This window comes from Lithobates pipiens, unplaced genomic scaffold, assembly GCF_037356315.1.
Source record: "Lithobates pipiens isolate NorthernLeopardFrog02 unplaced genomic scaffold, aLitPip1_a1.2 Scaffold_13, whole genome shotgun sequence".
In the NCBI taxonomy this organism is placed as follows: Eukaryota; Metazoa; Chordata; class Amphibia; order Anura; family Ranidae; genus Lithobates; species Lithobates pipiens.
Window position 1 is genome coordinate 224,077,794 of NW_027507718.1, and position 14,737 is coordinate 224,092,530.

The 14,737-nt window shown below is 40.4% G+C and overlaps 1 protein-coding gene across 1 annotated transcript in view; it reads right to left on the reverse strand.

Moving 5' to 3' along the window:
* Positions 1-14,737, reverse strand: part of LOC143974655 (fibrillin-2-like) — a 214,387-nt gene that overhangs the window by 121,154 nt on the left and 78,496 nt on the right. The window contains exon 5 of the mRNA XM_077476264.1: positions 878-973. Coding sequence (XP_077332390.1) covers positions 878-973 — 96 coding nt within the window. The remainder of the gene's footprint in view (positions 1-877; positions 974-14,737) is intronic.

Here is a 14,737-nt window from a genome sequence, read left to right on the forward strand (position 1 = left end):
TTAATTGCAACCAGTTTGCTTTAACATCCAATCAGAAGAGTCATTACTAGTGATTCATTACTAAACTGTACTTTTTTTCGACCTCCCCAAAGATTGCCCTCCTTTCTATATTGCCCAGGTCAATGAAATCGCAAAAACAAAACCTACTCCGCTTTTTCATGTCTTCCGCCAGCAAACTCATACCCGTGTTTTGGAAAACTAAGATTACCCCTCCACTATTATGTTGGGTCTCTACCATGAATGACACTGAGGATAGAGGAGATGCTAGCCCTTGATAATGACACATATTCCAAATTTACAATGTTGTGGTCGGTCTGGCTCCGCTTCTCCTCCTCTGACACCTTATTGAATAAGTTGTCGAGCTCGCAGGGACACTCTTAGTGCCCCCCGGGCCCCCCTCCAACCCTCCTCTACACTCCTCCCTACCTTGTACCTACATGTCTTCTCTTGATTAACCCCCTTTACCCCCCCCTCCCCCTTTTCTTCTTCTTTCTTCTCTCTACCTTGGTCTTTTCTATTCTCTTCTTTTACTCAATTCAATTTACAAGTATTACATTGTGTCATGAACCATGAGTACTGTTAATTGGCATTGTATAATATGTTAGGAAACTGACTTTCTCCTCGATGTCACCATGTTAAGTAACCAGGAGCCTAGCTATGGGCGATAGCCACCAGGCTGACTCCTTGTATATTTGAACTTGTAGCCATCTACTGATTATGTTCATCTCATGTTGTTCACTGTGTTTATTCTATGAAAATGCTAATACATATATTTTTAACACTAAACTGTACTTTTTCACATTAATGACAGATGTACTAAATAAGATCAAATGTTCTAAATATAACTGAATTAAAAGAGCATTTAGTAAGTTCTTACGTTGTCCACAGTGAGTTCCACTATATCCTTTTTGACAAGCACAAGAATCTTCATTGCAGGTTCCTCCATTCATGCAGCGAACATTACAGTTGAGAACTTTGGGGAAGAGTTAAAAGAAAAGTTATATTGATTAAAAAGCAATTAACACATTAAAAGTGTATGCAATGTATTCAATTTTAGCATTTGCATAAAACTTTGGCATGTAAGTGAGTGTCTGTTTTATACATGTCTCTCTGGGGTTGATTTACTAAAGCTGGAGAATGCAAAATCTGGTGCCGCTGTGCATGATAGCCAATCAGCTTCTAACTTCATCTTGATCAGTTAAGCTTTGACAAAAAACAAACCTGGAAGCTGATTGGTTTCTATGCAGATCTGTACCAGATTTTGCACTCTCCATTTTTAGTAAATCAACCCCTCTATATTCTATTAGCTTTTACTGCAGAACTAAATGTTCTGAAGACAAGAAATATACCCTGCACCAGAAAAGTGAAATAGTTCCTTCCTCTTACATGTAGTGCAGGAAAATATGAGAGTTCACCTACACCGTGTTCTAACTGCAAAGTCCCACCGAAGACGCCAATGGCTCTATGTGTTCCTGTTATAGGAAACAAGAAAGGATTTGTGCCCAGGTTTTCTAAATTTAAAAAATATATATATTTTTTACTTTCCTTTTGTGCAACATGTGTTGTTCCTTTGAATAAAGCCTCCTACTCTTAGATGACTGTTCTGTACTCCAGAGACAGCCAAGACATGGGGGGGCATACACAGATGAATTCCATTATAATATCAGTTACAAAGAAGGGATAGGATTTATCCTTGATTCTAGAAATGCTCTAGGAGAAGGTAAAGAAAGCTGAAGAAACATAGTGGTTTGGCTCCAAGCAAAGGGTCCCGTTAAAGACATGTAGACTGGCATATGTCATGTATATATTACCCTTGTTACATTTGACCTTTCATATGTTTAACTTTTTTTTTAAAGAATATTTTTAAAGAATATTTCCAGGCATTAGCATTTGAAGTAAAACACATAGACAAGTATTATTCTCCACAATTTTTTTATTGTGCATTAAAAAAAGAAAACAAATAAAATTAGACATGCTATCTGCCAATAGAACTTAACCGAAAAGTACATTCTATGCCTCCAAAAATATATAAAATATACCAAATCAAATCATTATTCAACCAAAAAAATAATGTCAAAGCAATAGCTCCAAGGCCAATAATAAATTCATTCTTACGAGGCGGATCCGCTGCCTCAGAGTCCGTCTCTGTCCGCCAGCTCAGTGGGAGATCTCTCCGTTGATCTCCCCTGAGTCGGCGGATGACAGGTCCCTCTCTGCTCACTGAGCAGGGAGGGGCTTGTCGAGCGTCGCTAGTTAATATGGAGAGATTGGACGAAAATGAACAGCATGTCTGTTTTCATCAGATCTCACTTGATCCGATCTGCCAGGAACGAATGCGAATGTAGGGGCATCCGTCTCATTTTAGCAGATCAAACCGAGTCGGATGTCAGTGGACATGTCACCATTGACATCCGTCGCTCCATAGACTAGCATGGAGCGCCCATTCAGGTAAAAACTGACAGGCGGACCTGAAAGGTCTGACAGTGTGAAAGGGGCATAACACGTTATCTGCTCCAATTCCGCAACATGTCTGGTTGAGGAACGGCTGTTCAGAAACAAACTGAAAAGTGCGAATCAACCCTCACCGAACTTCTACTAACACGAAATTAGCAGAAGGAGCCCAAAGGGTGGCGCATGACTAATGAACTTCCTTTTTATCGGCTCGTAGTATGTCTAGAACGTCACTATGCTCGTAATTGTTGGCCAACATTTGTGTGACCGTGTGTATGCAAGACAAGTTTGGACCCCGATGCCTGGAATTATTCTTTTTTTTTCTTTATTTAGTCTTTCTACAAACTATATGATACACATATGCACCAAAAACATATGAATGCACAATTACACTAAGGAGTATGTGCATCCTGAATCGGGTTTCTCACTTCTAGAACCTGGGACAATTGCAACATAACAAGACATATACATTCATTCAGAATATTGCCTAATTGACAAGTGAACATAGCAAAAAGCACATCTGACATTATATAAGAAGAAAACATGTATTTTGTGTCTTATATTAACTGAAACGGGAAATGTATATAGTTATAGCAGAGAGGCTGATGATGTCATAATCTCCAACTTTGCCAATCAGTCTAAGCTTTGTATTCAATGACAGAGTACAAATCTGCATATGAATGGCTGAGCACTGCTCAGTCCAATGCTATTTTGGTCCGGGTGTGATACAGGAAGATCTCTTGCACTTGTAACAGTGCTGTATACTGTATGTAGCCTCAGCTACATACAGTTTGTACAGCACACTCAGTGGCTGCACATGTTAGCGAGGGAAATAGTTTGTTTGGACCAGCTTGGCCCGAACAAACTATTTAAAATTTAGCTATAGCTGGAGATCTGCTTTAATGCATTCCCTGCATTTATGTAACATATGTCCCAGTTGCTGTATTGTCCTCCTCGCACCACCTCCCTATATACTTACATGAGTTCCATCTCGATCCAGCATTGTGTCCATCTGCAGCAGTACTGCTCCATGTTTCTCTTCTCACAAGACTGCCCCGAACCAGCTGGAGTGCTGACGGCTCTGATAGCAGAGCACTTGAGGGCTTTGTTTGACAGCTAAGCCTGCTATAATGTGCTAATATGCTGTGCATACTAGTACAATATGTCATAAACCACCTGGGGGCCCATTAACAAAAGAAAATTGCAGAGTTTAGTTCCATTTTAACAATACAATATTGGGTAAAATAAGCATTGAACATGTCACCATTTGTGTAGGTAAATAGATTTCTAAAGGTACTATTAACATGAAATTTTCACCACACGTCGGTACAACCCATGCAATCCATACATACAAACAAACTAAAACAAATACGTTCAGAAATACGGTTAAGTGTAATAATATGGAATGACACAGGGAAAAAGTATTGAACACATGCAAAAAAGGAGGCGCAAAAAGGCATGGAAAGCCAAGACACCAGCTAAAATCTTTCAGTAATTAGAAAGCATCCTTGCCCCTTATCAGTGCAAATTATTTTAGCTGGTTCAGTCTCACCTGATGGCCTATAAAAAGGGTGTCTCATTACCAAGGTGTCACACATCCCAACTCATCTCATCTCATCTCATCTCATGATGGGTAAAAGCAATCAGCTCTCACAAGACCTTTACATACTTATTGTTGCAAAATATACTGATGGCATTGGTTACAGAAGGATTTCTAAACTTCTGAATGTTCCAGTGAGCACTGTTGGTGCCATAATCCGGAAGTGTAAAGAACATAATTTCACCATAAACTGGCCATGACCAGATGCTCCTCGCAAGATTTCCGACAGAGGAGTGAAAAGAATTATCAGTAGAGTTGTCCAAAGGCCAAGGAACACTTGTGGAGAGCTTCAGAAAGACCCGGAATTAGCAGGCACAATTGTTTCAAAGAAAACAATAGGTAATACACTGAACCGCCTTGGCCTGTATACACGCTTACCACGCAAGACTCCATTGCTGAAGAAAAAGCACGTTGAAGCACCTTTAAAGTTTGCTGTACAACATTTAGACAAGCCTGTGAAATACTGGGAGAATATAGTCTGATCAGAAGAGACCAGCACATGCACATAGTAGCCAGAGGTGGAAGTAAAGAGTTCAATGACACAGAGAGCAGCAGAAGCTGTGAGATAATTTCTATAGTGCACAAAACGGCTCCCCTTCACCCGTCCTGCTTTCTTCTGGCCTGGGTGGGCCCCTTGCAGTTGTATCGCTGTACCCCCACTGATGGCCGCCCTGGCCATAATCACCACTGAAAATTTGCGATGTTCAGCTACTGCTGGATCGTACATAGGGGACATACTATAAAAAATTGCTATGTAGGTTGCCCTATCAGCCAGAACATGGGGGGCCCCAACATGCTTAAACTAAAATATCAAGGGCCCAGGCAGAAAATTCTCAGCCAAACAGCAGCTGCATCTAATCAGATACAGCCTCTGTTTGGGTATTCTGACAGGTGTCGGCTGCTGATCTCAGTATACAATAGCCACAGCAGGAAATGGCTCAATCCATGCAGTGTAGCGTGAATGGGTAATGTATAATGATTATTTTCATTCAGCCTGTACGTAACTTTACATATCTCTATAAACCCCCCAGGAGCTAAATTGTAATATTAGCTCCTGCTCTTTCACTCCTATCATATATAGGGACCAATAACTGATGTAGGTATCTGTACAACTGAACACATTAGATTTAGGCATTCCCCATAAACAGATATACAGGTAAGTGCTTAAATTTAAGTAACTGTATACTTTAACCAAAGCATTGGCATCCTTTAAAGCAAACCCTTGGTTATTGAAAAACAGACAGAAACAACATGTGTGCATGAAAGCAGGCACCATATGGCTCCAGGAAACATTGCTGCTTTTAGTCTCTGGCTATGCACAGTGTCCCACATGCCTAGGATCTTACTTAATAAACAGCCATTTCATGGTTGTGAGATATAGGCATACTTTGATCTTGCTACTCCATAGTGCAATGCTTGTTGCAAGAGAAACTTAAATGGTAGCTGTACCTAAAGCCTCATACACACTGCTAGTTTCTTCCATTCAACCCAGCGTGCTGAATAAAAAAAAACCTGACAGCTGTCAGGTCGGAGTTGCTGTACTAACACTCCAATGTTAGTACGGCGTACTCCCCTGCTGTTCTAATGTGTTCTGACAGGGGGACAGGCCCCCTGGCAGAACACTTCAGTCAGCGTTCTCAGACATTGGCTAAGAACGCTGAATGGGAGCCGGTTGGCAGACTTTTTTTTTGGTCATGCCTCTTCAACAGAAGCCGACCGAACCGCTGGCTGCTGTCAGATGTGCTGCAGTATACAAGAGCCGAATGTCAGCTGATTTCTATTGAACCACGCAATGCCACCTGACATTCGGCCCGTGTGTGTGAGACCTTAAGTTGCACTGTGATACAATTGATTCCTATGGGTAAGCTATACTGCAATGGACAAATAAAGTCTATCAGTAAGCCCCTGTACACACGGTCGGAGATTTCCACAACCAAATCCGTCAGATTTTGCCCGTTGGATCTTGTCTGAAACTGTTGCATACACACGGTCGGACAAAGTTGGCGAAAAATCCGATCTTTCAGAACGTGATGACGTAATTTCGTTACGATGGGACTACATTCAGGCTAGTAGCCAATAGCTTTGATGTAGGAATTTGATCTGAGCATGCGTGGCACTTGGTCCGATCAAAATTCTCTACACATAATCGGAGTATGTCCGACCGGCCCAGTTGGTCAGGAAATATTTCCAACATGTTGGAAAATTGGGTCAGACGGATATTCCGACGGAATCAATCCGATGCATACCACACACAGTCGGATTATCTGACGACATGGTCCGATAGGACACATTCCGACGGATTCTCCGACCGTGTGTACAAGAGCTAAGACTCACCCATATGAATGAATGGGGCTGCAGTGTGAATGCATTGTAAGAAGAGGACCCATCCGGGACATTTTAAGAGCAAATGCTGTGCGACGCAATGTGGGGGTCTCAAAAGTGGGTAAAAGGTAAGCATTTGGCAGCCTGGGGATGAGTAGGGTGGCATTAAAGTAGTAGTAAACTCTGTTCTACCACTTGTACCTACAGGCATAGTAAGACTTGCTTGTAGGTACTGTTAATATCTCCTAAACTGATATTCAGAGTGCATGCAGCTGTCAACGTCATTGGGGCATGCACTCTGAAGGTCCGGCATACAGTGCCAGACCTTCAGAGCAATTGCATAAACGGCGGCTCCTGCACGCATGCCCGGGAGTGATGTCATCGTGCTCCCTGGCCACTCATGGAGCCGGAGGAGATGAACCCAGAAGGAAGACCAGGGGAAGATGTCAGCCCTCTCTGCAGTGACAGCGCGCCACTGGAGGGCTTTGTTCTAAGGCGAGTCTCTCATAATGTGCTAGTATGCGATTCATACCAGCACATTATGACATTGCTTTGCAGGGGATTTTTTTTCCCATCAACTGTAGTTTACTACCATTTTAACTAAAAAATCTATTATACTAAATCAAGTACAGGCATCCAGTACCCCACTTTTAAGTACACAATGGGGTTTATGTATTAAAGCTGGAAATTGCAAAATCAGGCTCACTTCTGCATAGAAACCAATGAGCTTCCAGATTTTATTACCAAAGCTTAATTGCCCAAGTTGGGGTTAGAAGCTCATTGGTTTCTATGCAGAAGTGAGCCTGATTTTGCACTTTCCAGCTTTAGTAAATAAACCCAATTGCATTCTTAAAAGTGGGGTATGCCTGTAGTCTAAAAAAGTGGAACTTTGTTATCCTATAGAGTTGTGTCTAAGCAGTACGTTAACCACTTGCGGACCAGCCACCGCAGTTTTACTGTAGCAGGTTGGCTACACTGCGCAAAATCACATTATTGTATGCGATCTCACGAGGCTTGGATAGCAGGCACACGTGCGCGCACCGCAAGCTCCATGAGTCAGACCGCTGGTCTCACGGACTTGATGTCCGTGGGGAGAGGAAGAACGGGGAAATGCTGATGTAAACAAACGTTTCCCCATTCTGCCTAGTGACAGTGTCACTGATCACAGCTCCTTGTGATCAGGAGCGGTGATCAGTGTTGTGTCACACCCCCCCCCCCCCCACAGTTAGAATCACTCCCTAGGACACAATTAACCCCTGCAGCACCACCTCCTGGTTAACCCATTCACTGCCATTCACATTTACACAGTAATCAGTGCATTTTCAATCACACTGATCACTGTATAAATGTGAATGGTCCCAAAATAGCGCCAAAAGTGTCCGATGTGTCCGCTATAATGAAACAGTCACGAAAAATCGCTGATCACCGCCATTACTAGTAAAAAATAAAAATATAATAAAAATGCCATAAAACTATCCCCTATTTTGTAGACGATATAACTTTTGCGCAAACCAATCAATAAATGCTTATTTCAATTTTTTTACCAAAAATATTTAGAAGAATACGTATCGGCTAAACTGTGGGAATAAAAAACGTTTAATATATTTTTGGGGGATATTTATTATCGCAAAAAGTGAAAAAAAATGTGTTTTTTTTCAAAATTGTCGCTCTTTTTTTGTTTATAGCGCAAAAAATAAAAACCGCAGAGATGATCAAATACCATTAAAAGAAAGCTCTATTTGTAGGGAAAAAAAGGTCAATTTTGTTTGGGAGCCAGTGCCGAATTCGCAAAAACGCTCTGGTCTTTGGCCAAAGATTTGCATTTTGTCTGGAACTGGATCTGATCTACTCTATTAACATAGCAGTACATTTCCTCTGCCTACAGACTTGTAGCTGCATATTGTTATGACCTACAGTATTGTGCCTCTGATTGTGAAATTTTCCATTAAATGTGGTGATGTCACTACTTACTGCCTTCCTTGCCAGGGTCTTGGTGGGCAAGTGGCAATCACAGAACATATAAAGTCCAGATTTAGCTTTATTTAGACTTGAATGTAAAAAACACCAGCATTTTGGGGGGGGGTATCCATACCTGTAATTGATGTTTAAGTCTCTGGGGGAAGGAATATGCAACCTGATTCAGATTTGAAATGCAGTTATGGTTGAATCTTATGCCATTGTGTCAGGCAAAGCTCTGGCACTTTCTGATGCTGAAGCTTGCCCGATCCTTTCTTCCTCCCCAATAACTATGTACAGCATGCCTCAACACAGCATAAGCTGTGGCATTTGGAGAGTGTGATGTGCAAATCTGGAGTCTATGCTGGGGCATTTGTAAAAGAGGAAAATTACCGCTCCAGGTGATAATCCCACATTCACACTATCCTTACATGAGAGATAAAGGGTACTGGCTCAGCATAAGCAATCAATGGAAAAAGAAGAAGATTGGGCAGCCACTCCAATGCAACATCTTTATTCGTGTAAATAAGATCCATACACCGACAGAGGTACAGGTTACAGATAGAGATTACTGACGCATTTCACATCGTTATTGGTGCTTAATCATAGCTCTGCCGGGGCATTTGTAGTTGATGGGGAAGAGTAAAGGAGACCTGTTATAAACCAAAAAGTTTACCGGAAAGTATAGTTATCCATTTGTTTTATGAATGTCCTTTTTTTAAACACTTATAAAGTTAAACACAGAGTAAGTGCCAGATCAAGGCAGAGGTTTCAGGTGCTGTTCTGTTAAAAGGTTGCAGCCTCTCCGGCCTCTACGACCCCTCACTGTTCTCTTGCACTGTATGGGACCAGGCTGTCAAACTGACAGCTCAGTCCTTCAGATTGCACTGATGTAACCAGTGGCGCTTCCCTTTCTGTGTGACAAGACACATTAGACCAGACCTCCTATAAAACAGAGCACAGCAGACCACCTTTCAAAATGACAGTAGAAATGCCTTAGTTACACTGGGAGAGCTACTCAACCTGTATACCTAGTCCTGCTCTTTATTCATGTATGAATGAAATCTGCTTTTGCAGCTTTCATAGGGGGCACAGGCATCTTCGCCTGTCCATGCCCTGACATGGCATGAAGCCTCCACATACACATGCACATAAACTCTACTGGCATCCCAGTCTTAGTCCCAAACTTGATCGACCATGTCTTTATGGAGCTTGCTTTGTGCACTGGTCCAAATCATTTGGTGGAGGGGGGATTATGGTGTGGGTTTTTTTTTTACCGGGGTTGGTCTTGGCCTCTTAGTCCCAGTGAAGGGAACTCTGAAGGCGTCAGCATACCAAGACTTTTTGGACAATTTTGTGGGAACAGTTTGAGGATGGCCCCTTCCTGTTCCAACATGACTGTACCCAAGTGCACAAACAAGGTCCATAAAGACAAGGATGAGCGAGTTTGGGGTTGAGGAACTTGACTGGCCTACACAGAGTTCTGACCTCAACCCGATAGAACACCTTTGCGGTGAATTAGAGCGGAGAATGTGAGCCAGGCCTTCCCGTCCTATATCAGTGCCTGATCTCACAAATGCTCTTCTGGAAGAATGGTCAAACATTCCCATAGACACACGCCTAAACCTTATTGGCAGCATTCCCAGAAGAGTTAAAGCCGTTATAGCTGCAAAGGGTGGGCCAACTCAATGTTGAACCCTATGGACTAAGACTGGGATGCCATTAAAGTTCAAGTGTGTGTAAAGGTATTTGGAAATCTATGCAGCTGAGAACTTTTTTTTTTTTTTTTATAGATTAGACTTGCCTAACTAATTGGTTAAGTATTACATTGCACACTGAGTAAAATCTGTAGTCTTAAAAGTGTTTGGTTAAGTGTCACAGGATCTGAACAATTAAAAGGTATTGTCAAAAACCTTGGCTTTATATGCCATGTGTAGTAACAACTGCACTGGAAACTTTTGGTGGCCACTGGAAACTTTTGGAAGACCTTCTTTTTGATGAAGCATAGATACACTGGAGCTACTCATTTAACCGTGTGGAGAGTTTTCTACATATGTAAGATGCACTAAATGCACATCAGATAAAAAGGCTCTGTTCCAAGGCTCATGTGATAGAAAGATCAAAAGCCTTCATGTACAAATCCCGTAGCGTAGGAGATACTCCTTTGTAGGGGATACAAGGGGGAGCTCAGCAGATTTGAAAAACCATGTTCCACTCATAGGAACTCCCAGGATCAATTGTCAGTGGAAAAAGTACAAAAGGTTTGTAAGGATAAGAGAGAAAAAAAGATCCCAGGAGTTTGTGAACAGGTTGTTGGTTCAGCTGCAGCTCAATACTTTCCCTAGGACTAAAATAATCTCTTTCTTTTTATATGTTCCAAAAAATACATATATATTAAAAACGCTGGATGGTGTAGGTGGAAACATTCTGAGCCAAACTTTTCTTGAATCATTGTGAATACATCCAGCAATCTCCATGTATTAACTCTTTAACTGCTTTAATACCAGCACCAGATGCAAAAAGGAATAGTAATAAAATATAACTGCAATAGCTTTAACATTTCCTGGGATATAATTCAGAAGGAAAATGTTAAAAAAAAAATGGATGTATTGATCTTCCATCATTTTCTTTCATGCTGAAAATAGTAAATCACTTAATGAGTATCTCCACATTACTTATTGGATACTTTTAAGGAGATTAGTGAAAAAATTACAACTTAACTTTGTCAACTGTATTCTTAACCGATCTTGTTCCCTTATTCTTGTTTTCTGATTGTAAACTATTTACCCAACTCAATGAAAATATTCAAACTGTACTTGTTAAAATAGGGGAAATGCGACTACAGATTGCCTGTACTAGCAGAAAAGAATTGCACTTCCTTCCTGTCTTAAAAAAAAAAAATCAACCTTTCGGTTAAGACCCATGTGTCATGTAAAACAAATGTTCCATTCAATAATACTGGGCCAGATTTAACATCCAGTGATGCTGATAAACTGCCAACATTTTTTTAATGGTAAAATGTTTTACTTTACTCTACAAAGGACTTTAGGAAAAATCAAATATTAATTATTTTACACAGAATTTAAATACGCCCTAAATAACCTATCCTCATAAATTGTACAAGACCTAGACATGTTATAAATTGAAAAAAAGTTGGTGTGCTAAAGAAATCAAGAAAGACATTTATTCAAACCCTCACTACACTATCGGTGTGTATTTTTTATGTTTTCCAAAGAAGACATTGGACCACAGAAGGATGTCCCTGCCCTTGAGGTTCCACCCAACTTCTGTGGCCTTCAAAAGAGTGGCTTGACCTTCTGAAGGCATTTGTATTTATTTTATATGCAAATGTGGCAAGTTGCCTAGTAGAGACTTTTCAACAGAAACAAGATGGGCTGATGGGTTGTTTATCCTACAAAAATCCATTCATAAGTGAATTGACTTTGGGTAGGCTGAATTATTAATAAGGTAAAGACATTGTCTGAACGTAAAAAATTGCCACACCGATGCCATTTTTAAGATGTGTCATAGCAGTGGACAGCAGGGCCAGTTCAATTTATTCGGTAAGCTATTAACAGGTTGACAAAATGGATAATAATTTCTTCTACAAATACAAAAGAAATTTATGAAGGCATTTAGACAAAATGCTTTGGTACGTTACCACTGAGTTCTGAAAACTGCTTTTTGAGGATACCATCATCCAAAAGCTTTTGTATAATACTGTCTGGTTAGTGCCAAAAGTGTGAAAGCTAAAGAAAAATTACTATAAGGTTAAATGTAGAACTATATATAATACTGCCATTTAACCCAGTTATATAATTACTGACATACATGTATTAATTAAAACACATAATAAAATAGTTAAAGTGGAATGGTGGCCTATTATTTATTGTTATTATTTTTTTTATTACAGAAGAGACATGCTACAGTATCTCACAAAAGTGAGTACACCCCTCACATTTTAGTAAATATTTTATTATATCTTTTCATGTGAAAACACTAAAGAAATGACACTTTGCTACAATGTAAAGTAGTGAGTGTACAGCTTGTATAACAGTGTACATTTGCTGTCCCCTCAACATAACTCAACACACACTCTTTAATGTCTAAACCACTGGCAACAAAAGTGAGTGCACCCCTAAGTGAAAATGTCCAAATTACGCCCAAAGTGTCAATATATTGTGTGGTCACCATTATTTTGCAGCACTGCCTTAACCCTCTTGGGCATGGAGTTCACCAGAGCTTTACAGATTGCCACTGGAGTCCTCTTCCACTCCTCCATGACGACATCACGGAGCTGGTGGATGTTAGAGACCTTGCGCTCCTCCATCTTCCCTTTGAGGATGCCCCACAGATGCTCATTAGGGTTTAGGTTTGGAGACATGCTTGGCCAGTCCATTATCTTTACCCTCAGCTTCCTTAGAACAGAAGTGGCCGTCTTGGAGGTGTGTTTGGAGTCACTGTCAAGTTGAAATACTGTTGGAATCAAGTTGGAATACTGCCCTGCGGGTCCAGTCTACCAAGGAAGGGGATCATGCTCTGCTTCAGTATGTCACAGTACATGTTGGCATTCATGGTTCCCTTAATGAACTGTACCATGACACTCCCACCACCATGCTTGACTATAGGCAAGACACACTTGTCTTTGTACTCCTCACCTGGTTGCCTATAATCTATGTTCTTAGTCTGCTTGACTTCAGCAAACACTGTTTGCAGGCTTTCTTGTGCATCATCTTTAGAAGAGACTTCCTTCTGGGACAACAGCCATGCAGAGCAATTTGATGCAGTGTGCGGTGTATGGTCTGAGCACTGACAGGCTGAACCCCCAACCCTTTAATCTCTGCAGCAATACTGGCAGCACTCATACCCCTATTTCCCAAAGACAACCTGTGGATATGACGCTGAGCACGTGCACTCAACTTCTTTGGTCGACCATGGTGAGGCCTGTTCTGATTGGAACCTGTCCTGTTAAACCAGTGGTCATCTTTTCTTTTTTTTACATTCAGCTGTCAGCTGCATTTTGAAGGGAAAAAATCCCCGACCCTTTCCAAAAATGTAGAGGCACAAAAATTCTTTGATGCGAATGTGTTCCCTAGGAACCCATGTTAAATTCCCTGCATTTCTGCAAAAAGCATCAAAAACCCATTAGTGTGAATTAAGCCTAAATATGCAATTACAGCCTGGGATTGATTAGAATGCATTGCTCTGGCTGCAGTCGAGAAAAGTGCTGTCTGACAGGGGTGCCTGGATTAGAAAACTGACTGAACAGAATTAAACTTTCTTGCAAGGTGAAACGGTTAGAATTTATGCACTTTAATTGTGAATTAAACTGTCTGCCTACACTTCGGCTTTAAATACGTTTCAAAATCTGAACATTTGATTTTTATTAGATTTTTTTAACATAAATGGAAGCACACATTGTTTTATGACTTAATTTTTTAAACTTGAACAAATACTATCTCTAAATGTTCACTTCCAAATTCCTTCCCTTTTCTTTTTTAAACAATGTTTAAGCAAGTTGCTATGTTTAATATATAAATATTGAGTTACCATAGATGTATGTGGCAAACCTAGTGGAACGTCTATTGAAGCTATAACAAACATAAGGCATAGAAAAACACAAATCACAAACTGACAGATTATCCCCTGGTGATTAAAGCCTTCTCCTGTGCCAAATTATGTATAACATGAAAAACAAAGATAATGTGAATGTAACTAGTACTTTACTAGTCCTACAAATGCCAGAGCAGTCTAGTTATTAGGGATCCGTAAAAATACCACATAATTGGTATATACACTTTTTTTAAGTCACTTGTTAATTTTCTTGTTAGATCTGTGCTTATTTAAACATCAAGTCAGGTCTGACGTTACTCATTACATTCTGAAATTGCGCAGCCCTGTTGTACAAATACAAATTAGGCAGGGGGGTCTATAAATCTAAGGATCAGCAAATCAGAATACGGACTATGAAAATGTTTATTGCAGTGCTGTGATGTTAGATTTCCTTATAAGTGGCATAACTTGCCCCTTTGCATGATGTATTTCAGTTATGTCTAATTTTTATGACTTGTTGCATCTATAAGCACCATATTGGTTTATACAGCTTTTTAAATATCTTATCGTCAGCAATTATTGTCCAACTAGGAAAGGCGAGTATTTTTATTTGAATCTTGGATTGCTTTGTGGATTTGTTGCAGACCTCTAGAGTAACCCAGTGTGAAACTTTGCCTCTATGCATTAAGTTTCTGTAAGGGCTCATTTATACTTGCTTAGGCTTCAACACACATTAACAGTTAGTTTAGACTTGCTTCAAAACAAGGCTTCGGACATGCTTTGTTAAAGCTCTCTGAACGCCAGTCAAAGCTCATGTCACTAAATAAAATGATTAGCTTACAGTCCTGTTTATAC